This window comes from Macaca mulatta, chromosome 3, assembly GCF_049350105.2.
Source record: "Macaca mulatta isolate MMU2019108-1 chromosome 3, T2T-MMU8v2.0, whole genome shotgun sequence".
NCBI classification, from domain to species: Eukaryota; Metazoa; Chordata; class Mammalia; order Primates; family Cercopithecidae; genus Macaca; species Macaca mulatta.
This window is the reverse complement of record NC_133408.1, coordinates 93,298,076-93,313,619: the sequence shown is the minus strand read 5'-3', so window position 1 is coordinate 93,313,619 and position 15,544 is coordinate 93,298,076. Positions and strand designations below refer to the sequence as shown.

The window sequence follows — 15,544 nt, the reverse complement described above, 5'->3', positions numbered from 1 at the left end:
CTTCTGGGAACTTTCATCTAACAATGGCAATAGTGTCCTCTCCTTTAAGCAGCTAGGTTTGTGCTTGATATTCAGGTTTTCAAAACTAAATACACCTTATTTAAGGATATGCACATGAGTGGCACAATCATAAAGAAAAACAAGGAAAACATTGGTCCAAAAGTTAGGATGCCATTTCCTCTGAGGGTTGAGGGAAGGAAAGAGAATGCATTAAGAAGGAATGCTAAGAGTATGAAAGCTCTGATAATTTATTTATTTTTTTAATCTGTGTCATGGGTACATAAGTATTCATTTTACTCATCTTTAAAAATGTATATAAAGATTTTACACGATTCCATAGTCATAACATTTTACACATAAAAAAGTATTTTTTTACCGGTTATTTATTTACTGGGTCATAGATAATACACTCATATGATAGCAATGCATAAAATAAAGGAAGAAATTTCACACAACTGTTTCTTATAAGATCCTCAATACAAACTGAAGGAATAATTTAAAAGTAAAGTTTCAGTGAAAGTACTGCATGGGGTACAATAAACAAAGGTCCAAGTAGGCAGCAGTGACTGGGCAGCTATCAGTCAACAATGAGACACTCCGCAGGGGCACTGTTCTGTCTGCCCCACATCAGCCACACTCACTGCCCACTGTTTTCTCCAGAAGACCTCCTCAGACGGCGCTTGATCTAGAAAGGAATCACAGGCTGAAGAGTCTAAAAACCTAATGGGGTATTCTGGGGGCAACCTCGCATAGGATACTGAACGGAAAAGAACTCAAAGATTCTAACACATGATCTAAAAATCAACTTAAGTACTTTTATAATTCCACCATATTTCGCTTATCTTAGGCAAAGGAATTTCTGTCTATCCTTCAGCTCCAGTTTTAAGGAGAGTAGTAGGAACTCTGAAGACAGAGGCAGCAGTAATCAGGGAAGAATGCTACAAAGAAAATGAAGCTCAAAGAGACAGCACCAGAGTCCTTTCTGGCCAGCCATAGCCCTGGTCTGTGAAAACCCTGGATGGTTTCATGTATCATTTCACCATCCTGAGATTCAAAACAAATCAAGCAATCAAAGGCAGGGCTGCTAAGTAAGCAGCTGCACAAGCGGGTAGTGGGAGAAGTGAATGGGACCAGGGCCTCACTGCTGGGGAGAGGAGGAAGGGGTGGGAGACTAGATGGGGATAGCAAGGGGACCCAAGGAAAGTCCAATTAAAAAGTTTTGTTGGCTGGGCGCGGTGGCTCACACCTGTAATCCCAGCATTTTGGGAGGCCGAGGTGGGTGGATCATCTGAGGTCAGGAGTTTGAGACCAGCCTGACCAAAATGGTAAAACCCCGTCTCCACTAAAAAAAAAAAATACGAAAATTAGCTGGCTGTGACGGTGCACCCCTGTAATCCCAGATACTCAAGAGGCTCAGACAAGAGAACTGCTTGAACCCAGGAGGCGGAAAATTCAGTGGGCTGAGATTGCACCATCGCACTCCAGCCTGGGCAACAGAGTGAGACTTTGTCTCAAAAAAAAAAAAAAAAAAAAAGGGATAAACACATTCTGAGGTGGATGGGAAGGAAGCAAGAAAGCAAGCCTGAAGGACAGCGACGGGCAAAGAAGAACTGGCAGCCAGTAGGAATAAATCTAACACCCACAAAGGAATAAGCCTTAAACAAAGGCACTTTTTTCAATGATCCTCTGATTCCACCAGGCCTCTGTATCCCAGTAGTGTACTCCCTCTTTTATTTCAGCTAGTCAGAGTATTTCTGGCACTCTTTTCCAAAGAGAAAGAAAAAAAACTCCTCCTTAGAAACCCTGTTATTGTTTGCACTCATCCTTACACAGCAGTAAAATTTATAATAAACTTTATATACATATGCATTTTTCCAGAGAACTGTTAAACATATACACATATTTAACAGCTTAATATACTATCCAATCTATTCTTCCTCAACAATGCACCATAACCGAACTAACCCCGAACTCCAAAATATTACTAAAATCACACTAAAGGGCAAAGAATAAAAGCTTTAGTATCACCTGCTTGATATCTGCCTTAGAGTCCAACAACAAAAGTTTTTTCTATTTATAAATAAGAGAAACTTAAGCATATATAAATTTCCTCCAGAAGAAACTATGGGGAAAGTTCTAACTGCCCAACAACCAATGCTCCTTCTTACTGGCAGAACAGAGATTTCCACACACTGGGTCTTAAGAAACTGGCCTTCAGAAACTGTTAGTCTGTGGCTAAGAAATATCAGGGTATCTTATGAAATAAATAACGGTAAGTATAAATCAATACAGCTTCAAAAAATAATTAACAATGAGTATTTAAAAAAAAAAACCTAAAATACTGAGAATTCCAGAAAAAGAATTATACCATGAGTAGGCTGTGTTTGCAAAACAGATCTCACTTCATCTCCTCAAGTTAGAGCTTGGCAGTCTGGCTCCATTCACCATTTGGCTGTTTTCTATTTTTCCTTCTTCCATTTCTGGTGAAATGGACTGGATTACCTGGCTTCTAAAAACTTATATGTATATTATTTCAAAACAAATATACTTCTGAATTTAAAATGTCACAGTCAATCCGCCTGCAAATTTCTAACCTGCTAGACAAATCTCAACTTTTATTTCTCAGTATATAATATAATTTATTTTTTTAATCCTAAAAACAACTTTAGATATCTTCCTCTTTATTTTTAACCCATATTTTAAGAAGTCTGCAGCTTTATCCCTCTCATAAAATTACAAGGGTGACTAACCATCAAGAAAGAAAACATTAAGAACTAACTAGTAATCTGAAACCTCTAAATGTACTTCGGGTCAAAAAACATACAAAAATTCAATGAAAAACACTGATAGAAAAGAAGTGATAAGAGTCTCTATTCAAAATAATATACATCAGGATCAACTGTGGCAAGAACCTTCAGTTTAGGATGCCTTTGAATAGAGCTAAAGAGATGGTTCCGGGTTAAGAAAAAGCCCACAAACAGCAAAAGGAAATCTGGAAAAATAAAAACATGTGCTGCTAGTACAGACCACCATGGGATCCAAGAGTTGGGTAACACAGAAGGGGCCAGCTAAAGCACAAAGCAGTCAAGTGGGTAGAGCTGAAACAAGTTACAGCCATTGACATTGGAAGAAGAACCAGAGACAGTCATCTAGAAAGACGCAAATGCTCTAAGGTAAAAGCTGCTCCCTCATGCCACCATAAGCAGTAGTCTACAGACTTTTTTACACCAAAAGTACAGTAAGAAGACTTTACACAACTTAGCACACACACGTGTGTGTGTGTGTGTGTGCATATGTGTGTGTATATATATATAGCAAATGGAAGTTTCTCTAAATAGTATCTATCCTTATTAGTGTGACAGATGATATTATCTACTTTGTAGTTTTTTTTTTTTTAATCTAAAATGAAATGGGCTCAACGCACTGAATCAATTGTAAAACTCTCTAATAAGTGATGCCCTGCAATTTGACAAACGCCGTGCTGAAGTAGTCACTGCTTGACTTTGAGGACTGGGGAAAGTCAAGCGTTCCATGAGATCATACTTCAGCTTGAATCCTGTTTTCATATTGGTCAATTTCTGTATTTATTTCACTTGCTTTGGAATAGGTTTCAACCCAGTCAGTTACCCAGGCCTTTCATCATCCAGCACAACCACTGTTCCCATCTGAATCCTCCACAACACTCCCTATCCCAGCAAAACTGATCTGCTTATTACCTGCTTTCCACACACTAGATTTTGGCCTTTGCCTCTCCCTGGTATGCTTTTATGTTCATGGTTTATTTCCACCTATCCAAATACCTCTGATTCTACAAGGTCACACTGAAGTAGCCCTTCCATGCAGAACTAATTCCTTCTGCCTCTGGAGTTCTAAGCACTCTATCCTTCCTTCCTGTCTATCTTCCATTCACACACACCCTGTCGCACTCCCATGCTCTCAGAGCCCAAACAGCCTTAAGAATCTACTTGGTATGAACTGTATGTGTTGACTGAACAACTGAATATGCATCTCCCATGTAGACAGAAAACTGCCTACCAGGCAGCACAGGGGTTAAAGACTGAGAAAGGTCAGGTCAGGGCCAAAACCACCAAAAACCCCTCAACCGAAACCAGAAACTTCTATTCTCTTCAGTAGATGTTGTGCCTTCTGCCTTTGAAAAAACAGTTATAACAAGCATCACAAGAAAATATGAATGCTTTAACAATTGTTTATAAGTTCTTCTTTCAATTAAAAAAGTAGCCAGGCAAGGTGGCACACATTTGTAGTTCCAGCTACTTGGGAGGCTGAAGCAGCAGGATTGCTTGAAGCCAGTGGTTTGATGCCCTAGTGCACTGTGGCCACATCTGTGAATAGTCAGTGGACTCCAGCCTGGGCAACAATATAGCAAGACCCCCTTTTTTTTTTTTTTTTAAAAAAGGTAGCATAAGTGTAGATTAGCAGTTTAGCAAACATGCCATGTTTCATATTCTAACTTCTCTTATTTAAAATCTAATCTCCCAAATGTAATAAAGCTACCCATAGACAGATGGGCAGTACTTAGCAAAATGAATAGACACCACCAAGTTTCTCTCCCTCTGGCTCATTATGATGCAAGCACACAGGCCCACTTTCCCTCAAGTCAGCCCCCTTTTCTCATTACCATAGTGTTTTGGTTTAACTTACTTCCCTGTGTCTTGTTTCGAAAACAAAATCTTTCACATCATCTTTTAATCATGCATTTTTATTTTTGTCTCCCCAATTAAACAATAATTTTCTTAGTAAGTCAGAAATATTAACATCAAAGTATCTTAAATCTACATGCAAATATATTTTACATTGATCTTCTAACAGCTTCCTTGTTTGACAAATGCTTAGCAAGTAGCTGCTAGATACTCAAACGGTGGGCTAGAAACTCAACAGATCTTTGAGGTACTAAACTGAAAATGCCACACTTCCAAAGGAAAGGAGATAATGGGATAATAGCAAATACAAACTCATTATCCCGAATTGAAAATCACATACAATTCTCATAATTCTGTACTACAAAGAATCAATAAGCAGCAAGGAAGAAAATTCTAAAGATAATCTCAAGGTAAAATACTTCAAACATACACAGTATAATAAATTGGCAAAAAAATAAGAAAGAAGAAAAGTAGACATAAAAAGCCTTAAAAAAGTAGTCTTTTAGTTTTAGGAATGCTGCTCAACTACAAACTAAATCAAGTCAGATATTAAATACTCTACAGAAGATACTTCTAAATATTACATAGAAAATACTTCTATTTTAACGTTAGTAAAGAGCTATTAATATTATTTGATAATGAGTGGTCTTTTCCCTTATATATTATGCAAATAATGTATACTGGAAGGAGCTGAAACAATCTACAGCCATTGACATTGGAAGAAGAACGGAGTCAGCCATCTGGAAAGACCCAAATGCTCTAAGGTAAAAGCTGCTCCCTCATGCTACCTTAAGCAGTAGTCTACAGACTTTTTTTTTTTTACAACAAAACTATAGTAAGAAGTAAGACTTCACACATCTCAGCACACACACATATACACATACATACAGCAAATGGAATATATTGTTCCATAACAATATATTAGATATTCCATAACCATATATGGAATATATATTGTTTATGCCCAAATGCCTATGAATATTTAAAATTTAGGCACTGTGGCTCATGCCTGTAATCTCAGTACTTTGGGAGGCTGAGATGTGCAGATCACTCAAACTCAGGAAGTTGAGACTAGTCTGGGCAACATAGTGAAACCCTGTCTCTACAAAAAATACAAAAAATTAGCGGAGTTTGGTGGCGTGCACCTATAGTCCCAGCTACTCAGGAGGCTGAAGTGGGAGGATCGCTTGAACCCAGAAGGCAGAGGTTGTAGTGAGCACAGATCACACTACTGCACTGCAGCCTGGGTGACAGAGTGAGACCCTGTCTCAAAAAAAAAAATAATTAAATTTATCAAGTATTCCCAACTCTATTTACACCTCTAAAACTATCTTAAGTGTGATGGGCCATGGCAGTGGTGAAATCATGCAAATAATGAATGATCTTATGATAATAAGGTATTTTAGGATATTTTCATAAAACTGAACTATAAATTAATCAATGATTAACTATTAAGTAATCAACTATTTTATTTTAGTATATCTTATAAACACATAGTAAAATATTATCTTACCTTAAATATGTGCCATATATGAAGAATAATGCCATCATTAGTCCATTTAAAATAAAAATTACAGCAACATAAAAGCAAGCAGGATCTCCCAATCCTTTAAAAATAAACAAAACATATGTTCTAACCACATTAACCCAAATTACCTTATGTGTCTAGCAATTTATATTAAATTGTGTTCATTTTGAAAACGGTGGCCAGATATATTCAATAGTTGCCCTGGTTCCCACATGAAAACATAACACTACTGCAGAACATAAATGCGATCAGGGTAATGAGCAATGGTGATTTTAAAACAGGGCTGCAAATTCACAGATACGCCTCCTCGAGAGGTATGGGGTCTATAGCCCCCATTTTTCAGTTTCATTGGGCTTGTGACTCTTTCAATGGAGTACAGCAGAACAACACTATGTGACTTCTGAGACTAGGTCATAAGAGGCCATGCAGCGTCCACCTTGGAACCTTCAGCTGCCATAGGAAAAGCCTTACTACAACTCTGAGGTACTTTGCTATCAAAAGCCCAAGTCACCCAGAAAGGCCACAGGTAGGTGTCCCAGCTGACAGTTCCAGCTGAGCTCAGCCTCATAGTCCTCCATGCCCAGGAGTCAAAATGTGAGCAATGCAGCCTCTCAGTTAATTCCAGTCTTCCCAGACATTTGCGTCTTACTAGCAGAGGTCCCTGAAATCATGGAGATAAGCCAGCCCTGCTAAAGCCTGCCCAAATTCTGGACCTGCAGAATCCATATGCATAATAAAATGGGTGTTGTTTATACCACTAAGTCTACAGTGTAAGTTTATTATGCTGGATAAGTTTATTATGTTACAACAGATAACTGGACAATATCACAGAAAGAAACTTACCTTCACAGCTTTCAATAGGACTGAGTCCTTCTCCTCTGGTAACCGTCCAACATATCTTGGTCTGAATACCAATCAAGTCCATTATTTTGGTATAAATCCGGTACCAGCTGGCCAAAATTACCTTTTTTTTTAAAAAAAAAAAAAAAAGGAGGCATCTTAAGAAAATATACTAAACAATTTTCATTACTAGAATACTTTTGAGATATTCTGACAGTTATCATATTTTCCCTTTCTATACCATCCACTTGGCTCCCTTTAAATGTAGTAAAATGAGGCTCAGAATCTCCTAGGCAGATTCTTCACTGGTCAGTTTTCAATTGTTCATCCATGGGTAAGGACAAAATATGGGCCAAAAAAAGCGCTAAATTTATGATTTTCAAAAACTATACAACTCTACTAAGAGACACAAAAGAGGATTTGCACAAGGAAAAGATACTGGGTCTACTGGAATAGACTGAATTATTTAACATATGAATTCTCCCTCAAATTAATTCATAAACATAAAATAATTCTATTCAAAATTCCTAGTGTCTAAAATGTATCGAGAAAACTAAAGGGAATGTTTTAACAGATATTAAGTCTTACCACTTTCAATAATTAAAATAGTGTGATATTGGCACAAGAATGGCTAGACAGATCAATGTAACCATGGTACAGGTAGTGATAAGCCACCCCAGATTCCCTCTTCTGGGGTGAGGCACTGATTCCTCTAGCTGGTTGGAAGACTGGTTAAGTGAGAGCTGAAAGCTGCATCCCTCCCCGGGAACTGCCCATGGCTGAAGAAAGTAAATTCACTCAAGGTGACACCCCCTACCCAAGGGCAATCTGCATCCAATAACTGACTAGTCAACAGGGAAAGATATCAAGGTCAGGGGCCCTTCTCTCAAGGTAGGACAACTCTGTAAGGTCATCCCAGATCCAGAGCTGCCCAGGGACTGGATGAGGCTTTCACAGCGACTGCATCAAAGCTCTCCTCTTCCTCCTGCCTCATTCATCCCCCTTAAGGTGTTGACCCTAAGGACACTCCCTCAACTACTTCCTGCATGTAAGTCTCCATCTCAAAGTCCACTTCCCACAACCTCAACCTAAGGCAATACTGAGCACAAAATCCAGAAACACATGCAAGCATGTAGGTATAATAATTTTGCATATAAAGAAGAAAGTTTACTTCAAAGCAGCGGAGAGAGGATGGACACCTCATCAGTGTTAGGTTATACACAATACCATTTTCAAAAAAAAAAATTCAAGGTTAGGTTCCTACCCCACACTATGCATCAAAACGAATTCCAGATAAATTAAAAATGTAAATATAAAAAAATTATGATTACAAAAATGAAGTTTTTTACGTGTATGTATAAAAGACAAAAAAGATTCATAGATATATTTCGGTATAAAAAAATACACAGACATCATACACAAAGCTAAAGGGCAAACAACTGGGGAAAATGTTTCATTATATAGCATTATATTAATATCCAGTATATAATAAATGAGCTCTTATAAAATTTTAATAGAAATATAGATAAAAGGCATGAATTGGCAATTATTTTTAAAAGCAAAAATGTATTATATGTATATGTATGTGTGTTATATACACATATATAGAGAACACTAAAATATATATATAATCAATGAATGAAATACATCATATGACTTCAATTTGTCTATCCAATTAACAAAGATGCAGGTAAATAAATAGTTTCGAAAACACTGCTGGTGGACAGTTCAATATCTATCTTGAAGGACTTTTGACAAAATCATTAAAGTATATATTCTATCGAACTAGAGTTCCACATCAACAAATTTATAGTTTTGCAAGGAGGATAAAGGAGAGGCCAAATGTCATCTCCACTTGCTGAACTGGGCTCACCTTCCCTCCACCCCCACTCAAGAAAGTGCACTCAATTAAATGAGGATAATGAAGAAAACATTTAACAAATGACATGTAAAAGTAACAGAGCTCCCTTAGCATAAACCCTACAAGCACACCAAATCTAGTTTTTGTATTTTTTAAACAATGCAATCACAACAACAGTTCCCCACAGAATTAAAGCCTTCTCCTCAAAATCAGTAATGATCTTTTTTACATATTTCTCCACAAGATACATATTTTCTTTATTTTTTTTTTTGTTTGTTTGTTTGTTTTTGAGACAGAGTCTCGCTCTGTCGCCCAGGCTGGAGTGCAGTGGCCGAATCTCGGCTCACTGCAAGCTCCGCCTCCCGGGTTTATGCCATTCTCCTGCCTCAGTCTCCCATGTAGCTGGGACTATAGGCACCCACCACCTCGCCTGGCTAGTTTTTTTGTATTTTTAGTAGAGACGGGGTTTCACCGTGTTAGCCAGGATGGTCTCGATCTCCTGACATCATGATCCACCCGTCTCAGCCTTCCAAAGTGCTGGGATTACAGGCTTGAGCCACTGCGCCTGGCCCATATTTTCTTTTAAAAAATTAAATACAATTTAATATATTGACTAATATCTTAGATTTAAAATCAGCATTTAATACAAAAAAGTTTTACAAAAGTGAAAAGTCACAACTGGAAAAAGTGCCTTACCTCAGGGTAAAGATTGAATCTTTTTAACGTATTAATAACAAGAGGGTATTCAGTCAGTTTATCATTCATAATCATCCATACTCCATTCAAAAATGAGGGTGCTTCCACAATAGTCTTGAAATAGGAATAATATAGTCCCTGAAATAAGGATAAGCTCAGTTAAAATAACAATTATGATGCCTCTTCTAAGTAAATACACTGTTTTCGAAAAACAAAGCAATTAAGCAAGTAACAGCTATTAATACAATGAATTTCACAGGTTTCTGATCACTGATAAATCCTAAAGTTGCGAAAAAACTATGTATTTTCACATAAACATTTCTTAGTTGAAATAACTGAATGCAAAATAGCTTCAAAAAGTTTCAGCATTTACAAAATAATACAACTCAGCATACTTCAACTTAGAAAATCCTATTACCCATACCAATATAACTATTAGAAAATGCTATCTTACGAACAGAGTGAGTGGTTTATTACGGAATTAAAATTTATCACGAACCAAGAAATCTCAAGCCAAAAATGTTCCTCTAACTGCTTATTTTAATCCCCAAAATGACACTATCAGTCATTTTTCCTCTGGATTTACATGCAAAAATGCAAATATGTTGAGAAGGTTATACACTGATGTATTATTACTTATGAATTTCACTCAGGTGCCACCTAATTTTACAGATTATTTTCCCTCCTATCAAGTTAGCATAAGGTAAGAACCCTGTGGGACTGGGGATGAGGGTGGGGAGTGGTCCTATTTTGAAGAAAAGAGATAGTTTTTTAGCTTGGCACACTACTTTGGAAAGATAGCAAGAGTGGAATAATATGTGAGACAAAAAAAAACAAGAAAATACTAGAAGCCTAACGGGGAGTCTAAGTGGCAGTATGAGGGAAGACAGAGAAACACAAGATAAATCTACATCTTGTATTTGCATCTTCAGTTTTGCCTGGAGCTGCCCTGGTAACTGCCAAAGTTTAAACTGGGTTTAAGACTCATAAATACAAAAGTGATATGCATACCCAGAAATTTATTGAAAAAGAAAAAAATGGTGTTGATACTCCGATGTATTAGCTCTAATATCACTATTTTTATAATTATGTTTCCTTGTGTAGTGATTTGGATAGTGTCCCCTAAAATTTCATGTCCACCAGACCCTGTGGATGTGATCTTATTTGGAAATAGGATTCTTGCAGATGTGATCAAGTTAAGATGAGGTCATATTGGATTAAGGTGGACTCTAAATCCAACAGAACTGGTAAATCTAAATAAAGAGGAATATTTGGACTCAAAGCTACAGGCACACAGGAGAAAAGGCCGTGTGAAGATGGATCAGAGACTGGGGTGAGGCATCAGCATGCCAAGGAATTCCAAGGATGGCCAGCAACCACCAGAGGCTGACAAGAAGCAAAGAAGGACTCTCCCCTCCAGCCTTCGGAGACAAGAGGCCCGTCAACATCTTAACGTCCCACTGCTAGTCTCTGGAACTGTGAGAAAACACATTTCTGCTGTTTTAAGTCACCTAGTTTGTTGTACTTCTTTATGACAGCCCTAGAAAACTATACCTTCCTTCTTTTGTCGGTTTGATTTTGGAAACATATGCTTAATTATAAAACAAAAATGTAAAACTACCTGAATATCAAAATAAAAATGAAAGAAAAGAATGAACTATTTATCAACTTGGGAGAAGATTTCAATTAACGGTAAGATATTGTAATTTTACTGTATATCCCTAGTGGACTATATCCTAAGGTTAAAATGGAGCCCAGGATTTCGGCAGGACTGGTTTCACAAGTTACAGGTCACAAAGACCCTGCTGATAATACAGGATGCGGTAAAGAAGCCGGCCAAAACCAAGATGGCAACTAAAGTGACCTCTAGTCATCCTTATTGCTCATTATAATACATTAGCATACTAAAGGAAACTCCCACCAGCAGCATGACAGTTTACATATGCCGTAGCAACCTCTGGAAGTTACCCTATATGGTCTGAAAGAGGGAGGAACCCTCATTCCAGGAATTCCCCTCCCTGTTCTCAGAAAACTCATGAATAATCCACCTCTTGTTTAGCATATGATGAAGAAACAACATTAAAAACAATGAACCAGCAGCCCTCACAGCTGCTCTGCCTGTGGAGTAGCCACCCTTTCATCCCTTTACTTTCTTAAGATAAACTCATTTTCACTTTACTCTGTTGGCGCATTCTTGAATTCCTTCCTGCCCAAAGCCAAGAACCCACATGGCCTCCTGGGCTGAGACCCAGTTCTGGGGGTTGCCCTGTACAGAACCGAACTGCAAGAAAATCTTAAACTCTTTTCAGTAATCATATTTTTAATGATACCTTTGGTACTTTTATTCCTAACAAATCAATAATTTGAAACCAAGATTCTCAAACTAAAATGATTAATATCAAATAAGTAAAAAAATCTAATCTTCTTTCCATTTAAAAAATTAATACAAATTCTTGATTTATTTTCTCTTTAAAAAAATTTTTGTAGCCTAATTCTATTCAGTAAAAAGGCCAAAATACAATGGCCAATCTAGTAGCAATGAGCATCTGCCACTGACAGGAATGGTGGCTCATTGGAAAACTGGCTAATGCCAGGTCTGAGAAGAAAATGTCTTGTAGTACCTGAAAGTAAGGAACCTGTGGATACTAGTGAGGTCACATCAAGGGCAAACAGGGAGAGCTGCAAGGGCTTTACTAGCTAAGGACAAGAAAGTTTACAAAATATGTTAAAATCCATCATGTCATAATGATACTCCAAAAGAAGGTACTCCATTGATCACTACTAGAAGATGCTAGGGAAGCTACTCATTTTTCTGAAAACTGGTAAATGAAAAGAAAGAATAAAGCATTTTCTTGTCTTTCCTCTATGAAATATACCTCAGAGAGAAATCAAAAGGTATTGTGTGAAAGTTCTTAATAGAAGAATTGTAGCTAGTAAGTGCAGGGAAAAAAAATGATAGGCTAGGTATCACAGTTTGAGAAGGATAACGAAATAACTAACCTAGGCTGATGGCTAGGCTATAGGAGGAATCAGCATCACAATACCCGAAGCCAGTGATCAATCTCAACATCACAGAAAGTGAGACAACCAGATAATGATGTGCCTCTTGGCCTGACACAATAGAAGTATACAGCATCTCCTAGGAAGTATTCCTGCCAGAAAATAAGTCAAATCTTCTGATCCATAAATGTTCAGGAAACTTGGGATACAGGAACATAATTGAAGAATGTGGATTATTGTGGGTATAGGACAAATCACCTGGATTTCTCAACAAACAAATGGCAGGAAAACAAAACAAAAACAGGTAAAGGAATTTACATACTAAAAGACTTAAGATACACATCAACTAAATGCAATCTGTAGGCATTGTTTGGATCCTGTTCAAACACATCAACTGTTTTTCTTTTTTTTTTTTTTTTAAGTGCCAAACAGGGCATTTAACTACTGATTTCTATTTGATGATATTAAGGATGTTGTTAAATGTTTTCCAGTTATGTCTTGTGCCATGGTTTTGTGCCATAGTTAAAACAAAGTCTTATCTTTAGAGACACTTATGCACTTACGAAAGTATGAAAGCATGAAATGATATAATGTCTGGGATTTCCTTTAAAAAGAGATAGTTGGCTGGGCACGGTGGCTCACCCCTGTAATCCCAGCACTTTGGGAGGCCGAGGCAGGCCATCCCTCAGTCAGGAGATCGAGACCATCCTGGCTAACATGATGAAACCCCATCTCTACTAAAATGGTGGCAGGTGCCTGTAGTCCCAGCTACTAGGGAGACTAAGGCGAGAGAATGGTGTGAACCTGGGAGGTGCAGCTTGCAGTGAGCCAAGATGGCGCCACTGTACTCCAGCCTAGGCGACAGAGTGAGACTCTGTCTAAAAAAAAAATTAATAAATAAAAATTAAAATTAAAAAAAGACATAGTGAGTGGGGGTGTAGATGAAGGAAAACCGGCTGCGGCTGTCAGCTGTAGAAGCTGGAGCATCCACTCTTTCTACTTTGGAACATCTTGAAATTTTCCATAATAAAAAATCTGAAATGTTTTTAAATTCCTAAAGTACTATGATGAAATGCCAAATAAAAACTAACCATTTCAGTGCGAAAAGCCATCTCCCTTTCCAATGTTGAGAGGTGAGAAAAATGACGGTCATTTTCAAAGAGGTGTGTTATATGGCTCCTGGAAAAACAAAACAAAGCAACGGTGTTAAAACTTACACTGTAAGTATTATTTTTTAAACTAAGCTAAGAGCAAAAATAAAAGTATCAACTAACTTGCAGATAATTTTGTAATAAAACTCAAATACAATAGTATCTATATTTGTTTTCCACTCAGTATGTATTGCATTTATACGAAAATTTCCCTCTATAAAAAAATCAAATTAGATTTTAAAATTAAAATGAACCAGAATATTTTAAGTCAAGTACAATAAAAGTATAGATTAAACTGTAAATGTCATTGGGTTACCATTTTAGAAACATCTAATGAAATTCATATTTCTATCTAGAAGATTAAAAAATTAATCTTTCTCTCACCATGAACATATTAATATTGAGTGGAGTCTCAAATACAGCCTCTTTAATAATGAATCTCTTTTTTCTTAAACAATTATATTGTTCTGACCCTGATTTATCAATTAAACTAGTTTTTCAGACTATTGTGTTACATGTAATATATATTCATACTGATCATGCTGAAATTATTCCTTTAAATGTATGGGAAATAGCTTTAGTAAGTTATAAACATCTGCATAAAATACCATAGGAGAAAAAAATCTTACCAGTGCAACACTGCTGCAAAAGCAGCTGTAAGAAAAAAGAAATTTAAATTAGAATTTTAGCATAAACATGTTCATCTTACAGAAAAGCCATTTCAAAGATAAGCATTTGAAATATTGAAATGTGTAAAAAAGAATACTGTCTCTTCAACAAAAGCCCCAGGGCTATGTTTAAAATTGTGACTGACCGGCTCATAAGGGAATTAAGCATACAGTCACCATTTTCATTCACTCACTCATTCAACAAAATATATGAGGGCCTAATATCCGCTAATAGACAGAAACCATTAGATGGAAACTATCGCTAACAGAACTGAGAAAGGAATGGAATCAACAGGTAAAGATAACTCAGAATAAAGAAATATGGTGGCTTAGGGGTACAGGATTGGGGGTGGGAGAAAAAAGGGAACTACCACTTCTGATATACTGCTGCAATGCCTGAAATTTTATGACAAATCTTACCTGTGTTTTTAAACCAATTTAAAATGAATCGAGTAAAGGAGAAAAAAAGAAGAAAAGGTAAGAGAGAGATAAGAAGCTAGTAATAAAATCAGTCTCATATGAGAATCAATACCTTGCTATCTGTCCAAGTAGAAAGAACATACTAAGATGAACCTGGAAGACACAATTCAATTTTCTTACATCACAAGATACAGCTGATGGCAGGCTTCTGATTAAATAACTCTTAACTAAGGAATCAAACTATGAAAACACTCTTACAAATGAAACCCAAGCCAGGTACAGTGGCACATGCCTGTCGTATCCATTACTGGGGAAGCAGAAGCAGCATCATCTCTTGAGTCCCGGAATTCAAGGCTGCAGCAGTGTGCTATGACTGTGACTGTTAACAGCCACTGCGCTCTAGCCTGGGCAACATAGTGAGACTCTGTTTCTCAAAAAAAAAAAAGAGAAAAAGAAGAAGTAGGAGAAAGAAGAAGGAGGAAGAGAAGGAGGAAGAGGAAAGAAGGAAGAAGAGAAGCAGAAGGAAGAATAGGAGGAAGAGAAAGAAAGAAAAATGAAAACCAAATAGATCAGATCTTATTGTTTTATCCTTAAAGTTAGTTATATTTTTTCATTTAAAAATCCATTTTGCCTTGGAAACACAAATAGTTACTTCTAGATAATTGAAGTTACAAATATCTAACTTAGTTTGCCATTTGACTTTTTTAAATAAGATATAT

General features: G+C 37.0%; 1 protein-coding gene across 1 annotated transcript in view; it reads right to left on the bottom strand.

Annotated features, from left to right (window-relative positions):
* Positions 1 to 15,544, bottom strand: part of DPY19L1 (dpy-19 like C-mannosyltransferase 1) — a 108,819-nt gene that overhangs the window by 75,871 nt on the left and 17,404 nt on the right. Inside the window, exons 2-6 of the mRNA XM_028845871.2 lie at positions 14,367 to 14,391; positions 13,678 to 13,765; positions 9,587 to 9,724; positions 7,033 to 7,153; positions 6,175 to 6,268 (exon numbers count right to left, since the gene is read on the bottom strand). Of these exons, the coding sequence (XP_028701704.2) occupies positions 6,175 to 6,268; positions 7,033 to 7,153; positions 9,587 to 9,724; positions 13,678 to 13,765; positions 14,367 to 14,391 (466 nt within the window). The remainder of the gene's footprint in view (positions 1 to 6,174; positions 6,269 to 7,032; positions 7,154 to 9,586; positions 9,725 to 13,677; positions 13,766 to 14,366; positions 14,392 to 15,544) is intronic.